Raw genomic sequence first — 24910 nt, forward strand, 5'->3', positions numbered from 1 at the left:
ATGGGCTGTTATATCGCCCTGTTCAAAACTACCAGACTCTATTGACAAAAACAGTAATTTTACCCCTCACTGAACACAGGAATTGCTGGTCTACCGCTGCCTCAATCTGTTAGTTAGTTTGTGTTATTGTGTGACTTTGGTGTTTTAAAGGGCTAGTTTGGTTTCACCATAGTCCGACAATAACACAAACTACTAATTGAGTCAATGGTAGACCAGCAACTCCTGTGTTCAGTGAGGTAAAATCACTGTTTTTGTCAATGAAGAGGGCGGCATAACGGCTTCAGTTTTCCATCAGAAAGGGATGTGCGACAGGTAAAGCAGTGAAAATATTCTAAATATAGCAAACATTTCAACTGATATTTATTTTTGAAGGTGGGCCTTTTTCTTTTCACACCAGCCTGCTAAAGTACATTTTGCTGCTGACCCACATCCACTGCAGTACATTGCTTAGCTTCTGCCTGCTTCTCCAAACTGGGGAAGGTAGTACACTGTCTATGGATGAGTAACACATACAATCCCACTTCAAAAAAAATCTGGACTCTCCCTTTAACCTTGTCTTTTTTTTTTAAATGTATAAACCATTGGATACTTTTTCTTCTGCTTGGGCCAAACTTATTCTTTATAGAAACCTTCTGAAAGAGGAAATATCTCTCAGTGGAACTGCTAACAACTCGTGGACACCTGAAACACAACATAGGGCCCCATTAATCACTTTGTTTTTTTTCTTGATGTACTAAAAAAATGGAAACCACTGGTTTAATCTTAAAACTGTGTTTTATGAGTTTATCTTGTATTTTTTAAACTATATTTCCTAATCTGTATCTAAATATTGTAGTCAAATAAATGTAATCAAGTCAAAATGTACAACATTTGCCTCTGAATTGTAGTGTAAAATAGGGTAAAATGAAAATACTCAGATAAAGAACACGTTCCTCAAAATCTTAAGTAGACTACTATATAGAACTTGAGTAAATGTACTTAGTTACTTTCCACCTCTGCCCTTGTCAAACTCAGAGAACAGGAATCCCTCTTTTTACAGGATTATACGAGGTATGATAAAACATATTATTTCAGCCAGAGTTATGAAATAAATACGTATATGGCATTACAAAAGAGTTTTGTGACATAGCCTGCACGATAACATGTCTGCTTATCACAAATAGGCTATAGAAAACCAAACAATTTAGTCAGACATGTTCTTATTTGAATTTACGTATACAGTAGTCCCCCTCTTTCTTTGTAACAGTGTGTTTACGTGCTTATCTATTGACGTTCACAGATGATCTTTCATTGGTTACTTGTTGGTTGTTCAAGGTAAAGCTTGAGTGGGAGGAGGAGGAAGAGGAGGAGGATTTCAGGAGCGGAACAATTCTCTTCACTCAGAGCGCAAGAACGCACAGAGTCAGCAAGGAGACCCAAACCAACCTGCGGCGGATTATCACGACACTCTCAATTCTTTCACTTATTTAACCTATTATTATCATTATTTTACCATTTAGCCCACAGTCTATCATTTTTAAAGGATCAGCTGCTGTAAACGATATGTTGGAAGTTTCAAAGAGCATATTCATCCTTCTCTCCTGCGTGTTGCTGGAACCTGTGAGTATATTTAAACACTTTTGACTTCTCTCATGAATTGAACTTGCGCTCGTTTTCACCTTTGCGTTAGGTCCTTGCCTGATTTGGCAACGTGAGGTTGACTACGTAGATCTTTCAAGTAGAGCGTTGCCTTCAAGTAGCTATAGGCCAAAGTTGCTGCGCTCATCGGTGCGCTTGTAAAGTAGTTTTGGGTGCAGTGCGCACCGATTTGCCTCATTGAAAAGCATAGATTTGGCTATAAAGGGTGCGGTATGTAGCCTACCGGTTTGGTAAGGTTCTCATCATCATGGCTTTTGTTATTAAAGACAATTTAAAATAAATATTTCAACTTTTTTGTTTAGGTTTTTAAAATCAAGAATGAGTTCCCCTCCCATCATCACAGCACCAGTCTTCTCACTTCAGTTTCACAGTCCGCTTTGTGTCTTAGTGCCTTTTAAAATGACATTTGGCACCAAACAGTTGGGCCAGACTGTGATTGTTTTTCAGTGACATTCATGTGTTTTAATGTCTTACCTGATCTCTTTTCATGACTAAGGTCAAGGTGAATTACCAGGAGAAGTTACAAAGTGCGTGTTGGTCTACCAACGAAGTACCGTGGCAATGACCTCTTTTGTTAGTCTCTATAATCTCTGCTCTCCAGCATCCTTATCCATCACTGTCTCCCGCAGAGAAGAATGTATGATTCATGCTGGTCAAAGCTTATTGAATTGCATGCTAGTTTTTGTATCTGCATTGAACTCATTCACAGACTGTCTCAGTGCCTCAGTGTTGAAAATGAACTAAAGGAAAAGATGGGTTGTTATTGCTGCTGGGGAAGGTAAGAAAATAATGATCACGATGATGGAGAGCAGGAAGTTTTCTCCTGATACTTTAATGCACACTGCTTAAGGCAGCACTGATCCATCACTGACAACATATTCCCCAATCAAAGTCCAGGGGTGCACTCTGGGTGAAGTAGCACAGGAGGTGCTGCGTACCCTGAGGCCTGAGATAAATCAAAACTTAAATGAAGGAGTCACCTTGTGTGGCAGGGAGAGGCTGGAGTCATATGGCTAACAATAGCCACATAGTACCAGTCTGATTAATGCCCACAGAGAGGAGACTCATTCACCTAAGTGACAGCAATAAATCTTGTAGTCCTGCAGAGGGTGTGCATATTCTGTGGTGGTGAACCCTCATGGATTTAGCTTCATGATGAAGATTTACTCCACGTCTTCCGAACACACACATGCAAATCTGAGGAATACGATGGTTGAATCATAGCCAAAAGATTGATTTTGTGTCAGCCATGTGTGTCAGGGTGGAGAGATGAATGGTAGTCCAGGTCTGCTCATCTCAGGAAGATCCCAGTGGAGACAATAGATGTGTTTTCCTTGACATGTGAAGCACTGTTGAGAGAGCACATGCTGCATAACTCATGCAGTCTTCTACGCTTAAAAGACAAATAATCTGCAGCTGACACTTTCAAATGTCACTGTAGCCTGAGAGATGAAAATGTGCAAAATGTTCTCTTTGCAGGTGTTTTCAGTGCAGAGTCAGATGTGTGACATGGTGAAGGAGATAGACAAGGAGAGGGACCTGTGTGAGGCTCAGCTCAAGAACAGAACGACAGGTATGTAGTTTTTATTTGTGTTTGACATGCCTTTATTCTGCTTTATCATTTGCTTAATCCACTGTTCTGATTGAAGTGACACAATGAGCTCCAAAGACAACAAAAGCTGTTCAGCCCTCCTCTCTGGCTTTTCATTTCACCTTGCATGGCTGAACACTGTTTTTCACCTTATGCCAGCCTCTTGTCACGTGTGCCTGTGTTCAATTTCAGAGTAAACTGTCTAATTGATCACTTTTTGTCTCACACGTTCATCAAATGCCACTAAGAAAAATGCAACAGTGAGTGTACAACAATGAAACTCACTTAGATGATTTGTTGTTTCAATTTATTGTTGATGAAGCTGGAATTACGTGTTGCTAAGTGGGGTGTTGCATCCACACAGCACGCAGCACATAATTATTTTCTACAGAGAGATAATCGTGCTTCATTGAGCCATTACCTCTGTGTGTAACCAAAACCTCATTCATCCTAACTACATGTATCAGGAGTCTCTGTTTAATTTCACACGATGAAAAAGTCATTAAACACTCATAATGTTTTTTTTTTTGAAATTTAGATATCCTTTTGCTCCCTATAGATTCCAGCAAATCTAAATGCTGCCTAATCCTCAGGGTGATGATGCAAATATCACCTGGTTAACTGATTTTTCGTAGTGATGAAATGAGAAACAGGTGTGGAAGTAAAAGTGCTGTGGCCTCATTCCGCATCCTGAGACCGAGTGGACAGTCACAGTGGTCTGCTGAATTCAAATAACAGTGTGTAAGGAAAAGGACGGGGAGCTGTTTTATTAGTCATGGTGGCAGGGTGTTAACTCAGGTCATCTGCTGTTATGAACCCAGGGCTGTAATGACAGCCAACTGGAGCCAACACATTTTGGCTGCCATGGGAACGCCAGTGCGCCACCTTCACCTGTAGCAGGTTGCTGTTTGTCACTGCGATGGAGTCATCTCGCAACAGCTGAACACATACACTGTTCAGAAAAACAGTTATGTTGTTACCTTGGTGCATGCGATGTATCCATGTTTGACAAAATTACGAACACACCATTGTTGGCCTCTCTCTCTCTCGCTCAGGTTGCAATGGGACATGGGACAAGATCACCTGCTGGCCCAGTGCCGATGTTGGAGAGATGGTCACCATTCCTTGTCCCAAATATCTCTTCTATTTCTCCAGGGATGTTCCCATACGTAAGAATCTGGTTTTTAAAGAAGGTTGTGTGTGTCTGTGTGTGTGTCTGTGTAAGAGAGAGAGGATGGAAATGGGAAGGCAAGTAAGTGACTATAAAGATTTCTTTGTGTGATAGCCAACAATCACATATGCTTTTGGGGTCTTTGTCAGAAAGTAGTCATGCATCAGTCAGTGGTCTCATGGCCCTTCAAGATGGTATATAAATGCAAGAACGAAAACAAATTTAAGTAAATCTACAGCAACACCTGTCACACAGTGGTTGAAATAAAAAACAGAAAGGTAAATGTTTCGTCAGTAAATATACCAATGAGCAAACTGTGGCAAATGCTCAATAACTACTTAAACATATCCCTTATTCTTTTAAATACCTTAGTTAAAGCTGTTTTAATCAATATTTTTTTAACAAAGGATCAAATAACTATATGGAATGTGAAAAAGGGGTCACTCAAAGTGTCAGACCCACAGAGAATTTTCACTCAGTTTTGCAGATCCTTCTCAGTTCTGTGGAGCGCTTTAGTGTCTTATAGCTCATTGTTTTGGTTAATGGCCCACAGCTTTACTATTTTGGTTTACTTTAATGCTCTCATTAGGTTGTTTCCAGCTCCAGGCATATGTTTTCAGTGAAAATAGATATCTGTGCACTACATGCTCAAACAGACACAGACAAACAAAGTTAGCACCTACTCACTGAAGATCAAAACTGAGATTAAAAGAGAGTTGATCTTTACGTTGTTACGTGTCTATTTGATGTTTAAGTAAGCAACGGTTCGCTACATGAACATTATAAGTTGATATCTCCCTGATCACATCTAGTACGAAGTCCTGAAACATAATCGTGTATATATCTTCTTTGAAAATGTCAGATTATAATTACTTCAGCTCACTTGTTACAGATTAGTTCTTAAACAGCCTATACATATTACACCAAATATTATACTCATTATGCCATTCCTATTGATCTATATACTTCTTTTATCTAAAGGGTGCATATTCACAGAGGAAGGAGTTACCTATAGGATATTTAAAAGAATGACAAAAAGTTTCCAAACATGCCATGTTGTTGAGTCTTTGGAGTATAATCATGCTCAATATTTGAGACCAGAAATAGGAACTACAAAGTACACTGAGCATTTTAGTTGCCATGATGTCACCCTGCCCAATGATCACCTGTTGTTTCTATCTTTTCTGACACCCCATCTCATATATCACAAAGAACACAGCAAAACTGAAATCACATGGCACAGCTGAGTCATAAAAAGACAAACAACTTCTCATCCCGGCACTGTCCACACATCAAAGACGCATTCTGTTTATTTGTCCTACTTTGGATCTATGAGAAGCCTCGCAGGGAAGCTGTAGTGCTAGTAGTAATTGTGCATAAGGGGAACCACTCCCTTGAGGATTTATTGGATGAATTGCAGTGTGTTTGTACAGAGTTTCCCGTATATCTCCATTTGTTACTAATTAGTACACCAAGGCTCCTCATTGTGATTATGCTGGAAGAGTTGATTAAGTTGTTTGTTTGTATTCGGCTGGCAGAGAGGCCTCAATTTCACCTTGATGTCTTGAGAAATGTTCCTTTATTGGAGTTGAAGCAATCTGAAATTAGCCTGTAAAAACCCAGGTCCCTAAAGCTGTTCTTGTCAAAATTGTATTTTATAGTAACAATGGATCCGATGGCTGATGACCCATATGTCAGTTAGTGACATACCCACAAGAAGTATGCAACCTTGCAGTTATTCTGCTCTATGGCACTTTTTAGCCTTTTCAGCATATTATTTCAGTTTTCCTACTGACAAACTTTCACCTTGTTTCAAGACACAGCTGATAGCTTTTTCCAGCAGAAAAGTTATGATAAACTAAGTGTATGCTACCTGCCCAGCACCAAAAGACAAACAGACAACTATAGAAACTAGCTACAGCAGCACAATAGCATTTACCACGGTGTAGCGTTCAGCTGCTAGAGGTGAGCAAGTTATTTTTTGTCAATGATTGACAGAGGCCTAAACAGAGCTTGAAGGTTCTGTGTGCGATATTCAAAGCATTAATACAGCCGCAAACCACTATTTGCTATGTAAAGATCTAGTGGAGTAATGGCTTCCCGAGCAGACAATGAAGTCACGCTACCTCTATGTGTTGTAATCTGAGTTTTTCTGTGGTTTGTTGTGGTAAGCTGGTCCGTTGGCTAGTTCATTGCTGCTGCTCTGCACTGCGCTCATACGGCTGTTAACGCTGATATCAAGACAGTGTCATAGTGGAAGCGTAGCGCCAGTCCTGATTGGTTAATAACATTAGTTCTGTCAGCACTGTTGCTGTTGTTTGCCGCTGTTTAGGGGGTTAGCACTGTCAGTGGTTGGCCATCAGCTCAGCCACCCACATGTTGAGAACAGTGTCAAGACAACTCATATGCACAGCCTAAAGTTCCTTCAAAGAGGAATTAATTTTGGACTCACATTCACTAGATGGCCAGAAACATGACTGCAAATTTTGCTTTGTGTTAGCTGAATGCATAAGTATACAATTGTTTGCCTATATGTTTATTTATGTTATATGTTGGATTGCATGTAATGTGGTCTGTCATATTGTACCTGTCCTTGGTTGTGTGTATGACACCTGACAACTGTTACAAAATAAACCCAGAGATGTGCTGTGCTTTGAACAAGTATAAAGTTGCTGGTTTCAGTTGTAAGTGATTGCAGTGCTTTTATACACCTGAGTGCCTCTGCACACACAATGAGGGGGTCCCTGCCCCTGTAATCTGGCCTATATTTTCCCCCATAATATTCAGGACATGAGAGGAACTCAAACTGAGGATTTATCATCAACATGTGAAGGCTCACTGTGGAGGAGAAGGGTTTTCTGGGAAGCTGTGATGTGACCCAGATGGGAGGTAGTCTGACCTGAGAGAGGAGAGCACTCCAGGGAAAAGAGAGAGGGGACACATGAAGAATCGCCAGATTTGTGGGGTTGAAGGCAGGAGAGGTATATTTCACTGGCATGTCACAGTGAGTTCACAGAATCAAGGGACCAGGATGAATCAAAGGGGCCTTTAAAGAAAGAGATGGGATTAGAAGAGGCCTGTGCTGCACCGATGTGCTTGATATCAATTATGCAGTAAATCAACAAATCAGTGCAGGTCTCTGCTGGTTAAACCTGCTCTGCTCTTAGGTCAAGTAAGGAGGACATAATTAAGGGATGATGATGAACGGTCTGAGAATCAGTGCATTGTAAATTACTGCTGTAGTTGGGTAAGAACCTTTTGCTTACAAATTTGAGCATTACAGAAACTAAGAAAAACAACCTTGTTTGTGTGGCTTGACCCGCTGGGCATTTGAAAGATTATTCATTTTATTTTAAAAAGGTTTCAGAACTCTGAGAGGTTGGAGACAGAGATGTATGATATATACTTTTGTAGAAGTTGCCCTTTTTGTGCATGGAGTCAAGGGTGTAGGTTTCATTTCAACATTGGGGGGTACGTGTATGAAGCAAGGGGTTTGAGGCTCTTCCACTAGGAAATTCTTAGGAAGTCTTAATTTCCTGCATTTTTTTTTTGTTTGTTTTTTTTTACCACAAAGTGCCTTCTCTGTATTAATTTATGGTGGAAACTTATTTCTTTTTCTCCATCAAAATAAAAGTCATCTGGTACTTTCATGTTCTAAATACTGAAGGAGACGTGTCCCCTGCATCCCTTCCCAAAATCTACACTATATTTTGCTTATTATCAACTTATTCACTGTCAGTCACTTGTGAAAGACTCAAGTTATTGACACATCCCGAGCCATTCATTTTACAAGCCTCACACACAAAAAAACAAGCATTACGAAACATGGCGCCACACAGATTCAGGGCCAAGTCATAAATTTAGTTGAGATAGAGTTTGCCATTCTCATGAACTCTTTACCTAGTAGGTCTAACACAAACACAAAGTCATTCATCTCTTTCAATAACACAGGCGACTCAACCGCTCTGCAAGCTCAGAGTGCCTGGCTGTCAGTGCCATAATATTCAGCTCAGCTGATGCTAATCATTGTGTGCTAATATGAATCTTCCTCCAAGATGTCATTACTGTAGGAAGGATAAAGTATTTCACTATACAATGCTGAAAGAAAAGCCAGGTTAAAAAAAGCCTTGGAATTAATACAATGATGGGGTGATTAACTTGTTTGAGCTCTCCTCGTTGTCGTGCATGACACTGAAAATCCTTGCAGTCATGTTTTGGGGGGATGATGAAAGCATTCTTCTGGCAATCCCTCAAACAAGCCAAATCCAGTGGTGGCATGGGCTGAAACAGCAGGGGCTTATCATCGCCTTTGTGTCTTGTCATGTTGTTTGAGGAAGCTAAGCCTCCGTCTTCTCTGCAATACGCCACTCAGGTATTTGTGAGCTGACCATATTTTGATGCCAAATACATTCTAAGATTTTGGATTGTTGGTCATTTCCCAACTCGGTCTTGATTTGATAGTGGCTGTGCAGCGATACGGTTGGGAAATGTGAAGAATGTCCTACATTTAGATTTCTACAGCAGCATTCAGTACAAGGATACATTTGACGTCAACACATGCAGCTTCCTTTCTTCATTGACAGGAAAGGAGGTGAATAAATATTACTCAATAAGAGACTGAGATGTCAATCTGTGCTTCTTACTGCTGGTTACAGTTTCAGATATGCCTCATGAACATTATAAGAAGGGGGTTCAGTCTAATTAATGAATAGTGTCTCGTCTGAACTTGATACATTTTCTTTTATTTGGAAAACATTCTATCTGAAAAAGCCAAACTACTAATTATTGCTCTATGTTCTGCCCAACATCTGCACATGTAGCACTTTTTAAAAAAGGCATATGATCCAATGGTAAAAACGCTTTTGCAAAGGATTCTAATATACATCCTAATTTCTTAGATTTGTTATTTGGCATTTTAGCCTCTTTTCACAAATGTTAGCGACAGACAGGGAACATGGAGATGAAATGTAACAAAAGCCCCTGATCTCAACCTTCAGGCCATCACAAAGTAGCTTTTAACTGCTTAAGTGATGCACACTTACTGAAATAGCTCTTTGAGCCTTTACCTTGGTCAATTTCTTTAAAAAGTCTGTCACAGAGTACAAAAAGAGCATTAATCTGATTTTGCTGTTCCTTTGCTAACATAAATAATACATCATTTTTCTTTTTGGTAAATGTACTTATTGTGCAGCTGTCATTTACTGAGAGGTAGCTGTGCATATAATGCAAGGAAGGGAGAAGGACAAGACATGAACACACAATCCGATTCACGTTTTAATTTGTTTTTTGTATCCATTCATTCAATCTGTACTATTTGTTCTTCTCTACTCTACAGAGCTCAAGCCAGCTATACAGAACATTAGCAACCTTTAGCCTCAAAGCTCTACTCTACTAAAAAAATTAAATTAAATTACTTCAGAGTTCCACTAGTCTACTGAGGTCCGATAGTACTGTACTCATAGAAAGATAGAATTCTATTTCTATGGCTGCATTCTGCAGAACTATACTCTAAACTCTAGTGTATGGCTTAACTCTTTGAAGCTCTATTCCACTGAGCTCTAATCTACTGAGGCTTAGTCTACCCTACTGAGCTGCACCTTACTGAATTCTATAGAGCTCTACCCTGCTCTCCTGAGCTGTACCCTACTGAGCTCTGCTGTAGTGTAATCTACTGAGTTTGAGTACACTGTACTATACTGAGCTGTAGTCCACTGAGTAGACTAAAGTAGCTCTACTATACTGTAGAGTTGGTCTCTGTAGAGCTCTACACAGCCTGCTGAGCTATGCTCTAACTAACTAACCTCTTGTCCAGTGGTTCCCAAGTGGTGGTTCACCGGCCCATTCTGAATAGACCGCAATTCACTTGTAAATGTGTCAGGTTTGTAAAAAACATACTTTGTTTTGAAGTACAGTGAATTTCCGGCACAAAGCTTTTGTTTTGAAGTGCCGTTTCCTGCTATAGAGTGAGTGACAGATACTTGACGAGGACAGCAAACTTGCTCGATGACATGGCTAAGCGCAAGTATGAATATATTTATCTATATGGAGCTCTAACCTACTAAGCCCTAGTCTACTGAACTCTTCTCTACCAATCTACTGAGCTCTAATTTACTAAGCCCTTGTCTACTGAGCTCCAATTTACAGAGCCCTCCTCTACTTAGGTCAAACCCACTGAGCCCTAGTCTACTGAACCCTTGTCTACTGAGCTCTAATCTTCTGAGCCCTAGTCTACTCAGCTCGAATACACTAAGCCCTAGTCTACTGACCTCTAATCTACCAAGCCCTTGTCTACTAAACTCTACTCTTCTGAGCCCCAGTCTACTGAGCTATAATCTACTGAGCCCTGAGCTCTGCTCTACTGAGTGATAATCTACTGAGCTCTAGTGAACTCTAGTCTACTATCCACCTTATTCCTTAGGGCACTACTGTAGAAATGATTATGTGCACAACTTCCAGTGAGAAAGCGGAAGTAGCAGTAATCTAGTTAGTCCCATAGACTGTCTGTGGTTAGTCCCAGTGGCTACTCTTGGTGGCTAACCTTGGTGGTATCATGGGGGCTAGGAATAAGGTGGATACTGTACTGTATTTTACTGTTCTCTAGTACGCTGTAGTCTACTGTACTGTACTGTATGCTAGTAAGCTTTTGTCTACTGAACTCTACAAAGCTATACAGAGCTCTATTCTTTTGCTCAAGTATACTGTACTGTACTCTAGTGAGCTTTACTCTAGTGTACTGCACTGTATACTCTAGTAAGCTCTAATCTACTGTACTCTACAAAGTTATACAGAGACCTACTCTTTTCCACGGAGCTCAAGTGCAGTGCGCTATACTGTACAGAGCTCTACTCTAATCTCCTATCAGTTTAAAAATGCCCTCATCTCTCTTAATGGTCACTCTAATGCACTTGGACCTTTCACTTCTGCCCCCACTGGGCAGGCCAGAGCAAAAATATCTCTCTGCTCGACTGCTGGCCTCCCGCTGTGTGTATATTTGCAGTCTGAGGGTAATTAAGAAACAGATGCAAATACACAAGGGAACGGTCCTGGCATGTCTGAGCTGGTGGGACTACTGATCTCCTTTAGACATTCTCTCCATTTTCTTTTAGTATTTGGAAGTATTCCAGTGAGACACATACACCTCGGTGTGACATAATTAAGTGTGAGTAAATGTAGGAGAAGTTTTGCCTTGTGGCTCATACAGCCCCCCCCCCAGCACACACATATACACAATATTATAATTATGATTATAGAAATAATGAATTCTAATTGATACTTGAGTTGTATTCTTTCAAGAGTAATTGTACTTTTTAATCAATTCTGATTTTTCCCTCTGCCTCACTGCTCATTAGGTAACCTGTCGAAGATCTGCACTGAGGACGGCTGGACCCCAATTAGCATAGACTCGTACATAATGGACTGTGGATACAACCCCAACAACACCATGGATGATAATTCCTCGGTATGGCAACCAGAGATCAAAACTTCTCCAGCCCCATGTTGTAACTGCTTCATTTTCAATGTCAGTCTCAGTCCAGATGAACTGTTTTCAGTAAGCATAACTGAATTGTTTTTGCAGGGAGAATTCTTCGATGCCATAAAAGTGGGTTACACCATTGGTCACAGCATGTCCCTCATTTCTCTGACAATCGCCATCATCATACTGTGTCTCTTTCGGTAAGCAGATCCATCAAAATGCCACCTAATGTCCCTCTGTAAAGACAATCAAACACCTTTTTCCATCATTTAGAGTGATAAAACCCTGTTGATCTCTCATTTCACGTCATGCTTCCTGCATTTTATAGAGGCTTTACAGTGTTTTTCACACAGTAATGTGACTTAGCCAGATTTTGTGGGACAAGTCGTCCAAATTTTACATTATCTGCTGTTGCAACATTTCTGAAACAAAGCGGTCAACTGCAAGCAGCCATAAAGTCAAACCACTTAGACAGGCTGCTATTATTCACAGCATGCTCCCTTTTGACCTTCAGTCCTGGGGTTGCAGAGAAAAAGCATGTGTGTGCATGTTAGCATGACACAGCACTGATCATTAGAACACACTTAGGTGGCTGGTGTGTGTGTAGCTTCTAATAAACAGCCCTCTCTGTTCAGTTAGGTGTGTTTGCAAGAGTGTTTATGTGTTGCAGGCCAAACAACAAGGGATGTGTTTACTTCTCGAGGTTATAGAATGCCAATGGTTTGGACTCTAGAGCAGTGACACAGGATGTAAACAGCATTTGCTGCTAATGTTCAGCTGCAGACGCCGTGTTCAGGCAGCTGGTTGATGCTGTGTGTCATCACACCCGTCCTGCTGGGATGACTCGCCAGATGGGTTTACACAATTTACCCCCAATCATAAGCTCACTGGGAAGGCATTTGTTTAAGAACACCCAGGAGAGAGAATTTACGTTAGTGACATTTTCTCTGCAAAAACTCCTGATTTGTTCTTGTTTACCTCTGTGCTGAATATCAGCGGCGTTTCTGCCTGATAAATGTATCTTTTACTGGGAAACTACATCCAAGTATGAAACACACACATAGCCTTTCTTGAAAATTATATGTAGCTTGACATTACAAAACAGCACAGTACAGTAGGAGAACATTACAAGTCAATATCTGTGTTCAGTAAGTGCTTATAATGACTACCCTTCTCAGCTAAAATACACATTCTTTCTGTGAATGTTTGCCCCTTAAGTCTGTGGAGTTTCTGGTGGATATTTTGCATGCTTTGGTGCCATGAGCACAGATGATTTTCAGGATAGGTCATGTAAACAGCTCATATTACATCTTTAATCAGATGGAATTCATTAAGACAATAATGCTTTTCCTTTTTTTAATTTAGATCATCTGTTGATCTGTCCTCCTTTGCAGGAAGCTGCACTGCACAAGAAACTACATCCACATGCATCTGTTTATGTCTTTCATACTGAAAGCTGTGGCTGTTTTCATCAAGGACGTGGTCCTGTATGATGTCGGGGAGACGGACAATTGCCAGTCGCCTGTGAGTAGGCTGTACACTCTCCTTATATCATCTCACTCACCAACATGTCCATTTTATTAGCAAAGCCATACATTTTATTGATCTTCTCCCCTGCAGAAACAAAATTCCTGCATCACAGATCAAGTTAACTCATCCACCTGATGTTCAAGCAGCAGCCGGCTGTTAGTTTCTGTCCTTATCTGAGGCAAACTGTGTCTGTTTAATTACTCACTCAGACTTTACTGACTATAATGCTTTGTCTCGGAGTTTACCCAACGTGTAAGCGCTCAAGTGCTTGTGGGTGTAGCAGTGTTTGCCAAGTCCCTTCCACTCCTGAGAAGACGTTTCCTCATTAATCTGTCCAGCAGGATGTTGTGAGAGGTCCTGTTTGCTGAACATTAAGCCTGAACCACAGAGAGCTTTGTCAATAAGTCACATTCAGAGTTTTGATATCTAGTTTAAATCACTTTGTCTTGACAGCATGACCATAGCAATATTATCAAAACACCATAAGTGCAGAGTTAAGATATGGAGTTAGATAAAGCTACTGGGTTACAGTTTCATATAATAAGGCTATTTTATTTTAGATTTGATTGATCAAGTCGCCACCGTCAGTGGTGTTTTGTTGGGTCTTGCTCCAGCTGAATCAATGGCTTTATTACCTGAGAGGATTAGATCTGCTGTAAATCACCTGCTTTACAATCTCTGAGTGCTGATTGTTAATGCCTGAGTTTATGGATTCCTCTTCAGGGTGCATTGACTGTTCTGGTACAAAAACAGCTGTGAACCCTCACAACTGTTTTTAAACATAGCATTTGAAAAAATAAAAGAAAAGAAAAAAGTTTTGTTGAAAGTACCGTATTAAAGGGGGACTCCACCTATTTTACACTTCATGGTAATTACATCATCATAAAAAGCACTACTCAGCCCTGGAAAAATACTTGTATGAACCCTATTTCCCATAAGTCCTAGACACCATTGGTTTAATGTCTTCAGCTCAACAGGACAGAGAGTGCAGAACATTCAAGACATTTTTATATAGCAGAAATACCACAAAGAAGTTCATGGATATGGAAGAAACTCAAGTTACAATGAAACAAGCTAGAGTGCAGCCATAGTGGTAACTTTCCAGGGGAATTGAGGCTGTTTATATTAATAAATTAGTCATGGCTTATTAGTCAAGATCACAGAGGTTTTCAGGCTGGGGCTGTGGAGTTTAAAAGTCATCAATCAAAGATGCTTTCCATTTGCATCATAGGAAGTATAAGACCCCCAGTGTCTTTTGGGCTTGATGCTTGTTATTGACTAAAAGTCTAGATATCTTAGTGAGTTTCTTCAATTTTAATCACTCTTCTTTTTTTTTGTCTCTTAAATGAGTCCCCTTACTTTAACACACGATTCACCAAAGTGCCCCTTTAAAGTGAGCCTATATGTAACATCTGAAAGACAATACAACACAAGTTTCTTCTTACAAATAAAGAGGTGAATGTATCAGCAGTAAAAGCAATGCAAGCATGCAATCGTGTTTTACCTCTGCAGCTTTACTTGGTCTGATAGGAACATGCAATGGTAGCTAATGGTAGCAAAATGAAGCTAGATATTTCTTCATGAGCTAATTTGCTTACTTTAGAATCTTCTCTTAATGTGTTACTGTTATACTATGTTTTATAGATTACCCTTACCATATGATTGTCTCAGGGGCCGTTATTCAGGAATAGTTATATGTCTTTAAGCTGTTCAGTAACTGTTTTGTATCTGTAATGTTACATTCAGCCACCAAAAACAGTTATCTTCCTAATGCACCATGAGAGGCTTTAGATATAAACATTAACATGAACCTTAAATATACTTTGATTGCAGATTTAATCAGTCTAGGAGTCATAATTATTATAATCAACACCAGCACCAGGTAACCCCTGTAGAATTGTGTCTAATTATATTATGCTCATATTAATTGTGATAATGACTGTCTCCTCACTGCTGCTTTTGATAAGTGACTTGCCAAGTCTACAGAATTGTTTTTATATAAGTGAGTCATTAATTCTAATTTTAGAGTAATTTGCTAAAAACATTCTCAGTGTAGCTGCATCCACTGGAGACCAAATTTGTCTTCATCATCTGAATTGTAATAGAATTGCATTTATTTACATTCACTTGTAATGCAATAAGCCACTGATGCCCTGGTTCTCCTGTAGGTGAGCTGCAAAGCAGTGGTGGTCTTCTTCCAGTATGGGGTCATGGCGAGTTACTTCTGGCTGCTGGTGGAGGGCTTCTATCTCCACACTCTGTTGGCAGTTTCCTTCTTCTCTGAAAGAAAGTACTTCTGGTGGTATATCCTGATTGGTTGGGGTAAGTGCCAGCCTGTGTGCCATATGTTGATGAATACAGATAGCTCATTTGTGAAGAGATTTGATGCATCCATTTATCTGAAGTGGTAGCCAGAAGTCGTCAAAAGCCCATCAAGTGACAATCGTCAGGCAACCTGAATGTCTGTTTTGTCTTTACTACAACAGCCACAACATACATGATAATATGTAAATTAATTTATAAGTGAGGTTTTATACATGCATGGGAAAGTGCTATGCCTTCCATCTGCATATGAATGAGTCTTGCTGCCAGTTTTAGATTAGCAGCGGCAGGCAGCTGCCACTCTGCTCCACTGTTATAATTCAACCTAAGCATCCTGCCATGCTCTTGATGCTCTTGATAGAAGAATTCCACCCCAAATTAAGAAAAAAATGTAGACTTGAACTTAATATTTTTAATGGATAGCTAGATTTGGCAACAAGGATGTTCTTTTAACAGGAAAGAGTATATCAAAATACTTATAAAAGTTTCATCTTAAAAACATGTTGGTCCTATATTTTCATCTTCCAAGCACTTACTTTGGCCTTTTGGTCCTTAATTTCCAGTTTCACTTGGCTTTGAAATGTATATTCAACAACCATTCCCCAAATTTCTGATGGTCTTTTTTCCATCACAGCAATAAAGTAGCTCTATAAATAGGCCTGAAATGTTGTGTCTGCCAGCAGGAAAATGGAAACAAGCCTGTGACTTTCCTGCAGATACCCAGGATGAGCCAATATTGGCACAGAGCACATATGAGTCTAGTTAGAAATGATAAGCATTCCCAAAATGCATTATTACTTAAGCTATAAAACCATCCAAAAGATTAACAGTGTACACATGCTCAAGGCTCACTGTCATATTTGGTGGTGTTGAGTCAGTGTGGCGTTTGTTTGAACACAGTGGACATAATTAATAGTTTCTCTCTGTGTCATAGAGATCATTTTAATGTTGAAATGACTTACAACAAATTCTGTTTATGTTTCTTGTTTGCAGGGGCTCCAACTATCTTTATCTCAGCATGGGTGATTACAAAGGCTTATTTAAATGATCCTGGGTGAGTTATCATTCGTGTTTGCTTTAATCTTGTTGATTAGTGTTACTTATCAGTACAACTGGTTTGAATGATATACATTTACACACTCAAAATATAGCTGGTCTCAGTGGAGTGCTGAGGTGAACAATTAATCTGCAGCAGGCAAAGTAGGCTAAACACTAAGACAAGAGCTGAACATTTCATGGCTACACTACCTTACAAAGTCAAAATGCAGTAACTACATATTTGTTCAAAACTGGGTCACCCCTATGTTCCCAGCGTCCTATGTCCCAAGGGCATGTGCCTCTTGGTATAAACCAGCATAGTGAGAGATTGGTAAGGGCCACCTTCACAGTTCAAATGGCAAAAATTAAGGGAGATGTGTCAAATGTGGTTTGAATATTAGAATTCTATACAGTCACTGAGAAGATATCAGTGTCTAAAGTCAAGAAAACTGTCTTGCCTGCAAATCTGAGGGCGTAGGTTTCCAAGGGTATAACATCAGTATGGCCATAAGCTGTAAAAAATTGACCAAGGAAACATACATTGAGTATTTGACCTTTGGGAAAACATTGCTGAGACCAAAAAAGTATATTAAGCTAGAGCCCTGGGAACTGAAATGTGCTCAACCATACAGTTTGGCTAGTGGGCTAATGTGTAATTTCTAAAAAGAAAAAATAACAAATTCATTTTCATAGCAAGAGAGCTATGTTAAGTTTAAGCTAGTTAGTGAGGCACAGCTAGCCTTAGCCTAATCTAAGCCCCCTGGAACAGCACTGGGTTTTGAAGCCAACTGAACATAGTGGTCAAGTGGAACAACAGCCAGGTCCATCACATGATGCCATGGGACCTAAAAAGACTTTTTTTCAGTAGACTTACCTGGTGAAAGACACAAATCATAATAAATCGGTGGATACATTTTTTAAGTGTCACAATTTGCATTTTTTCGTCAATGGTCAGCACCTCTCCAACCCTGGTGTGCGCTCCTCCTCTCTCTTCACCCTTAAGTGTCACAACCCCCACAAAATGACGGTTGAGATTTAATCTATTCGGTACGATAACATTTTGAAAGTCTAAAAGAGCCGCACGACTAAAGGCCCAGACACACCAAACTGACACGTCGCCTGCATCACTGCAAAGACTACAGCCAACAGCCAACTGGCACATACGTTTTGCACCTGCATATGAGGAGATAACACAGCAGCAGCAGATGGCAGTAGTCTGTAATCATCATTTAAAAGAGAATCCAGAACACCGTCTTGACGCTAGTTAGCCTGTTAGCACATTAACAATGCAAACCAATGTTGAACAAAGACAGCATATTCTGTGCACCAGTTAACAATACCACAAGCCATCACGAAATGTTTCTGCTAAAGAGCTCAGTGGTTTTAAGAAAAATAATCTTGACTTATGTAACAAGTTTGTTTTTTGGTCTCACTCCCTCTTGACTTTAGCTATTTGTTTATGTTCCTCAGTTCCATAAAAAAAAAAAAGCCAGAGAGCCAGAAAAAAAGCTGACAAGGGCCAACGAGGGCCAGTGTTGTGGGACACACCACAAAGAGTAGAGCGATAGACACTCAAAGACAGCTCAACATTGACCAACAGTCAGCTGCTGTCTTGGTTTTTCGGTGCTTAAGTAATTTTATCACTATTCAGATTAGCAGAAGGCTAAACCAGAAGCTAACCACTCTGCCCCGCTTGGCCGGCATATGTCTTTTGCACTTGCTCTATGGGCCCTACAATGTGGAAGGTTCAGGTTATTTCATACTGGTTACGAGTATGAAGTTACCAGCCCTGCTAATAGCTAACTAGCCTAGCTTAGCATGGTAAGTCAACCTCTGGCTCTATTGGAAATTAGGTGATTCAGTGTGGTTATGCTACTTTGAAATCACATATGAGAATATATTAAAGCAACCCTTACCTTTCTTGCATTTCACACAGCACTTAGAAAAGAATTTGAACATCCACATCTCCCACCTCCCTCCAAAGTCCTGTCCTCCTCCTCCTGCAACTCCACCTCCCTCCATTACGTCCTCATTATAGACGTAGGCGTTGGCAAGGTAACGTTAGATACACGGAAGAGGAGAGCGAGTGTAATGTTACAACAAAGACAGTCAAATGCAACCCCAGAGTTTTAAAACTCAACCGAGTCATGACTGATGAGTTTTAGAATAAGGTTACAGTGCTAACTTTAGATAGTAGCGTTAACGTGGGTCCATGTCATTGGTTCGACAGCCCATTGGTTCGACATCCCATTAGTCCGACTGTCCGCAGTGCTGAACGGCACCGCGACCGGCTTGAGGCGGAGCAGGCTCACGGCTTATGTGTTTGTCACTTTCTTTTTCATTTTAACCCACACCTTTTCCTGACCCTAACCAAGTGGTTTTTGTGCCTAAACCTAACCAGACCTTAACCACAGGGCATCATGATGATTTCGGAACGGACTTCGGAACAATGAGTTTAATATGGTCGGAACAATGGGATGTCGAACCAATGGGCTGTTGAACTAATGGGCAGTTCCCGTTAACGTTACTAGTAAGTGGAAACGCACAAGGAAGATAATGTTTATGTTTGAGAGGCTACGCTACAGTAGGCTAACGTTAGACCTTAGCAACTGGATGCTGTGTTGTCATAATGTTATGAACTGAACTGAACCAGCACAAAAACGAAATGACATTTTGCATACCCCAAGCAAACAGAAACAAAACATATAAGAAAGAACACATAGTGCAATAGTAAGATGAAAAGGGTCGACATTTCACAGTCAAAAACTCCACATCCTGAGAACAGTACTGGGAGCTCCTCTTCACATCACAGCACCATGAATTGTTTGTGTATACACCACGGAGCTTACCAGATGATGCTGCTGTCCTGTCTGCTCTGTGTAGTGTTAGCCCCGTTAGCTCAACACTGGAGTCTGATATGTCACCATTCATCCATGTCTCAGTGAACACAAGGACACAGCAGTCCCTCACTCCATGGTGAGTGGATCTCCATAGTCGGATGTAATCCATTTTCGTGTCCAGTGAGCAGACATTTGGCAGAAGGACACTGGGAACAGCTGGTTTGATGGGGTTAGCTCTTAGCCTAGCTAACCTCTCCGCGCTTCCCCCACTCCCGTGTCCTGTCACAGCGCTGCCGGCGTCTCCCCATCGGGACAGCTCCCGGCGAAACCACTGTCATCTCAGGGCTAGCTCGACGTAGCAGGCCAAGCTTGCTACACATCCTGAGCTCTCTTGGTTGTAGCGTTAGATCTCTGCAGCAGTTTCTAATGTCTGTTAGAAACTCGCGACTGTATTGCACTGATGAATTTACTTCTTGTTGCATCGTTTCTTTCTTTTGCCAACTGATTTCCCTGTTGGAGCGGCTGGAGGTGGAAGCGGTGGTCCGCATTTGTTTGCTTTTGTTACAGAGAAAAGTTTATATCCACAAGGGTCCCTGTCACTAGTTTATATCCACAAGCGTCCCTGTTACTAACCTGTTTGTTGTCTCAGACTCAGGGGTGGAGGGTGTGGGGGGTGGTTACGCGAGCGGTTACATCAGTCAGAGGCCTCCACGTGGGGAAGACAGACAGGACAGGAGAAAGCTCCGACCAATCATTGTATTCAGTCCGAATGCAAGTTTTCTTAGAACCATATGAGAATGGTATAATGATGAGTTTTCATCTCTGGTGGAATTCACTTACATTTTAGTGTGCCATCAGCGTATTATTAGCATTTTAACCTAAACAAAGAAAAGTGTAAAATTTCCAGAAAGGTAAGGGTTGCTTTAAAATCTAGATTTATTCATTATACTACTTAATTAGTTAGAATGGACAACAGAGTTGAAAGAGCACATTTTGTTTGTTAATACTGTGATTTTCCTGTGCCATTTAGATTGGCCTAAAGTAGCCTCCAGTTTGGCTGACTAGCCTCAAAACTTAATATCTTTTCTCTCATCTTCAGTGTGTCTGTAGTTACTGTTTTCTGCCTATGTAACAAAGTTCAAGAGGTTGTTCTATCTTAATTTATTCTTTGATTGCTTTGAGAATTTGTTTGTATTTACTTTCTTCTGACAGATGTTGGGAGATAATAGACGACCGCCCTTGGTGGATCATTAAAACACCCATTTTAGTTACCATACTTGTGAGTCACGGCAAGTTACATTTCATTAACAGCTGAGCTCTTCATGATGCAATCACAATAATCAGTCTTTTACTATTTCTGCAGGTGAACTTTTTCCTCTTCATCTGTATTATCCGGATTTTGCGGCAGAAGATGAATTGCCCTGACATTGGGAGAAAGGAATCCAATCAGTACTCGTAGGTTTTCAGTGCAGAATGGCAACATCTCTATCACAGCATGGGTTACAGTCATTTCTTATCAGGTGACACTAAATAAATTATTTTTCTGCCGATATGTTGTTGGCGGTGAGCAGTCGTAGCTCTTGCATAGTGACAAGTACAGCCTTGACTCTAGCTTTTGTGGGTTTTAACAAGGCTGAACACAAACCTTATTTTTGCTTTTTCTACTTTTTCAGGAGACTGGCCAAATCCACTCTGCTGCTAATACCTCTCTTTGGCATAAACTACATCATTTTTGCCTTCATCCCTGACGACATCCACCCCCAAGTCAGGATGGTGTTTGATCTTATTCTTGGGTCATTTCAGGTAATGTCACGTAACAGCATGCAAGGTGTTAGCTAACAGTCTATATGCAACCTTATAACTTTCCAAATGTCAGACAGAAGCAACACTACTGATGAATTAAGGGATTTAATGTACCTAATCTGTATCTTGGCTTCTACAGGATTGCCACAAATATGGCACCAGATAGAAAATCGACATGATCTTTTGATTCCATAAAGTTAGATGAAAACAGCTTAGTCACATGAAAACAGTTTGTCTGATTAAGCAAGTGAATGGTTTGTTTAGTAGACATGTTTAATTTTTTATGCCTGAATAATGAGGTTGTTGATTTACTGAGTATTAAATTGAATGTGAATGCTGAGAGCCAAGTGCAATGATGGAAACCTAGCGATGGAAAGTATTCTTAATTTATAACCATTTTAGCTGAGAATGATATCTCCTGGGAACATTTCCCAGAGATCTAAATGATGAACCTCCTGTCTAAGGCTGAAGCTGGTCATAATCTTACTGTCATTATTCATACACAAGCATTTTGAGTGTTTCCCCAGCTGTACTATCAGACTTGTATTTCTTTTCAACAACAACTCTAACTGGGCAGTACATTTTATCTACTTTTCTCTTCTTTAGGGTTTTGTTGTTGCAGTTTTGTACTGCTTTCTGAACGGAGAGGTAAGTAAATTCAAACAGAACAGCTCTCTAAGATGTTTACTTTCCTTTTACGTCACTATTTCTCATTTTTCAGTACCCCTTTCTGCGTTTCATGCCCTCTTAACGTCCCCTCTTCACCCTGTTTGTCTACCTCTTCATCTCTCCTGCAGGTACAGGCTGAGATTAAGCGCAAGTGGCGTAGATGGATGCTACAGCGGTTCCTGGGTGCTGACACTAAGTACCAGCAGCCCTCCATAGGCAGCAACGGCAACAACTTCAGTACCCAGATCACCATGTTGGCAAAATGCAGCCCCACAACACGCAGGGTGTCTGAGTGTCAGGAGAACCTCTCTGCCATCTGAGACCCATCTACAGTTAACTCACCTCTCTATTCCTATCATTGGGTACTGAATTGTACACTCATGCACTGTTGCAATGCAGTTTAGTTGGTTACTGAAGGGTCAATATGACATTTTAGTACTGAAGCTAATATTTGTTCATTGTAACTTTATCCATCACCTATCAAATAATGATCAGCTGTGGACAGATGTGATCCGTGTTTTTCTTGCCAGGGTGCAGAGGCATCTGAAACGACTTACAAAAACGCAGCACCCGTTAAGTAAAACGGGTATATTATTATCTTTACATGAAGAATTAATTTAAAAACAACATTTTGACAGACTTTTGTAATGTAGCTTTGATCAGGAAGGAACTGTTGGTTGAAAACTCTGACTGGCACATATCTGACATATGAGCTAGTCTCACACTGATAGATAGGCGAACAGATTAGTAAAGCTTTGTTGAGATCACATGATCTGTCAGTTGTTAAAAAATCAACTCTCAGAATGACATAAACAAAGTCTTCTATAATGAATGCACTCCATAATACTGCAGGAAAAGGGATCTTCATGGCCACTCTGTGAAATAAAGGGAAATGGAGCTCTTGGCTAGAGTTTTCCATCTGATGTTAAGCAATAGATGGACAGAGCCAGAGATGAGCTGTGTCCTATAAGAAGCAAGATGTTTATTAAAAGGGTGTGTTACACAAGAGGACTCCAAGCACTTAACCTAATAGCCCATGTTGCTTAGGGGACCGATGGTAACAACATTAATGACAGTGTCAGGCTGTCATGAACAGTAGTCACAGAGGAGAAATCTATAGCATAACCAACATACTGGATGCTCCTATCCTGTCTATGACAGTTTTATACGGGGCATACTCTCTGCTGAATTACTGCCGGATAACATTCCAGAGAAGACACTAAAGCTCCCGCTTGTGAAATTTATCTCAGATTACAAAGGCTTTTAGTTTTGTCTGAGTGCACAGTCGCTTTGCAGACTATCGCTTTTACTTTTTCTGCAACTAATGGACCAGATGTATTCCATTATTAGTCCACAACACACAACATTGTGAATAAATATGTGGCAACACTGATTAACTTCCATTAACTGGATTGCATGGACAATTCATTTCATTGCATTGCTTGTTAGCTTTCTATTCTCTTTTGGTCTATTCTGCTCTATATTTACAGATTAAATAGATATTATTATTGTTATTGTACCATATTGTTTTTTAGTCATGCTAGCACCATGGCCATTGGCCGCTCGGCCCACCACTTTGGTCAAGATGGAAATATCTTGAAAGTGATAGGATGGATTGCCGTGATATTTTGTACAGACATTCAATGTCCCCAGAGGATGAATTTTAATAACTCTGATGATTCTCTGACTTTTTATCTTGCACCATCAGTGGGTCAAAGTTTCCACTTATCAGTGAAATATGACACTATCTACTGCATGGGTTTGGACAACCTACATTCATTATTCCCTTTATTCATTCAAATTACTTTGGTGATCCCTGACTTTTCCTCCACTGCCATCATTAGGTCGACATTTGTGGTTTGGAATGACATGTCTCAACAATTATTGGGTGGACTGGTGTGAAATTTAGTTCAAACATTCATGTTTTAAACCTGGATGATTTGTAAAAAAAAAACAAAAAACAAACTATGCCTTAACTTTTAATTTAGCATCCTCATTAATACTGACAATATCATTTATGATCAGTGACTGCTGAACTAATGACATTCTCAACAGCTTCAACTATACTTTGAGTATAGCACTAATGAACAAATGCTGGCATGCCAACAAACTGAACTAGGATGGCAAACATGACGAACATAGACCCTTTAGACATCAGCGTGTTAACATGTTGTCATTGTGAACATGTTAGCATGCTGGCATTAAACTCAAAGCACTGCCTCACACAGATGTTAGCTTGGCTGTAGATTGTTAGTCTCATTTGGTGTAATAGGATTTATCGAGTTCAATGACACCCTGCATGGTATATGATATCCTCTCTGTTTAATAATGCTGTCAAACATTAATTTGAGGCCACCTCCTGCACAAAAAAAGACATTTTCAGACATTAATTTGTACAGTGACAGTGTCACATTTCATGTGGGAGTCATGTTTGAGTTTGATGTTTACTTTAGTCCCCTTTCTTCTTGTACCAGTGCGTGCAAAACTGAAACTAACTGAAAGTACCTCAGACACAGTTGTTATGTACCATGTGAAACTGTAAATACGGCTAAAGAATTGGTTTATGATGTATTTTGTGGAAATGACTTAATAGTACTCAGGTGTCAACTGGAAATCGATGTTTACATTTAAACGTTCCTCACTCATGCCATGTGGTAACGTCACTAAACTGTCTCTTATTTGTTGCCATGTATATTTTGTGTACATATGGTGTACTGTATGTGTATGTATGTGGAATCAGCTGTAAAAATGTTATTGAACAATATGTCAGATGAAGATTAATTAAACCATTTGCACTGTGGAGAGGCCCTCTGTGTCGTTCCAACTAAAATGAG

General features: G+C 40.2%; 1 protein-coding gene across 1 annotated transcript; it reads left to right on the forward strand.

The window, feature by feature from the left end:
* Positions 1-1400: 1400 nt before the first annotated feature.
* Positions 1401-24876, forward strand: LOC117271587 (vasoactive intestinal polypeptide receptor-like). The gene is made up of 13 exons (XM_033649868.1): positions 1401-1599; positions 3118-3211; positions 4285-4398; positions 11750-11859; positions 11977-12074; positions 13269-13398; positions 15573-15726; positions 16720-16780; positions 20817-20883; positions 20968-21059; positions 21278-21407; positions 22014-22055; positions 22205-24876. Exons 1-13 carry the CDS (start codon positions 1543-1545, stop codon positions 22394-22396), a joined length of 1341 nt encoding a protein of 446 aa, XP_033505759.1. The 5' UTR covers positions 1401-1542; the 3' UTR covers positions 22397-24876.
* The last annotated feature ends 34 nt before the right edge of the window (positions 24877-24910 follow it).

The sequence above is a fragment of the Epinephelus lanceolatus genome, chromosome 12 (assembly GCF_041903045.1).
Source record: "Epinephelus lanceolatus isolate andai-2023 chromosome 12, ASM4190304v1, whole genome shotgun sequence".
In the NCBI taxonomy this organism is placed as follows: domain Eukaryota; kingdom Metazoa; phylum Chordata; class Actinopteri; order Perciformes; family Serranidae; genus Epinephelus; species Epinephelus lanceolatus.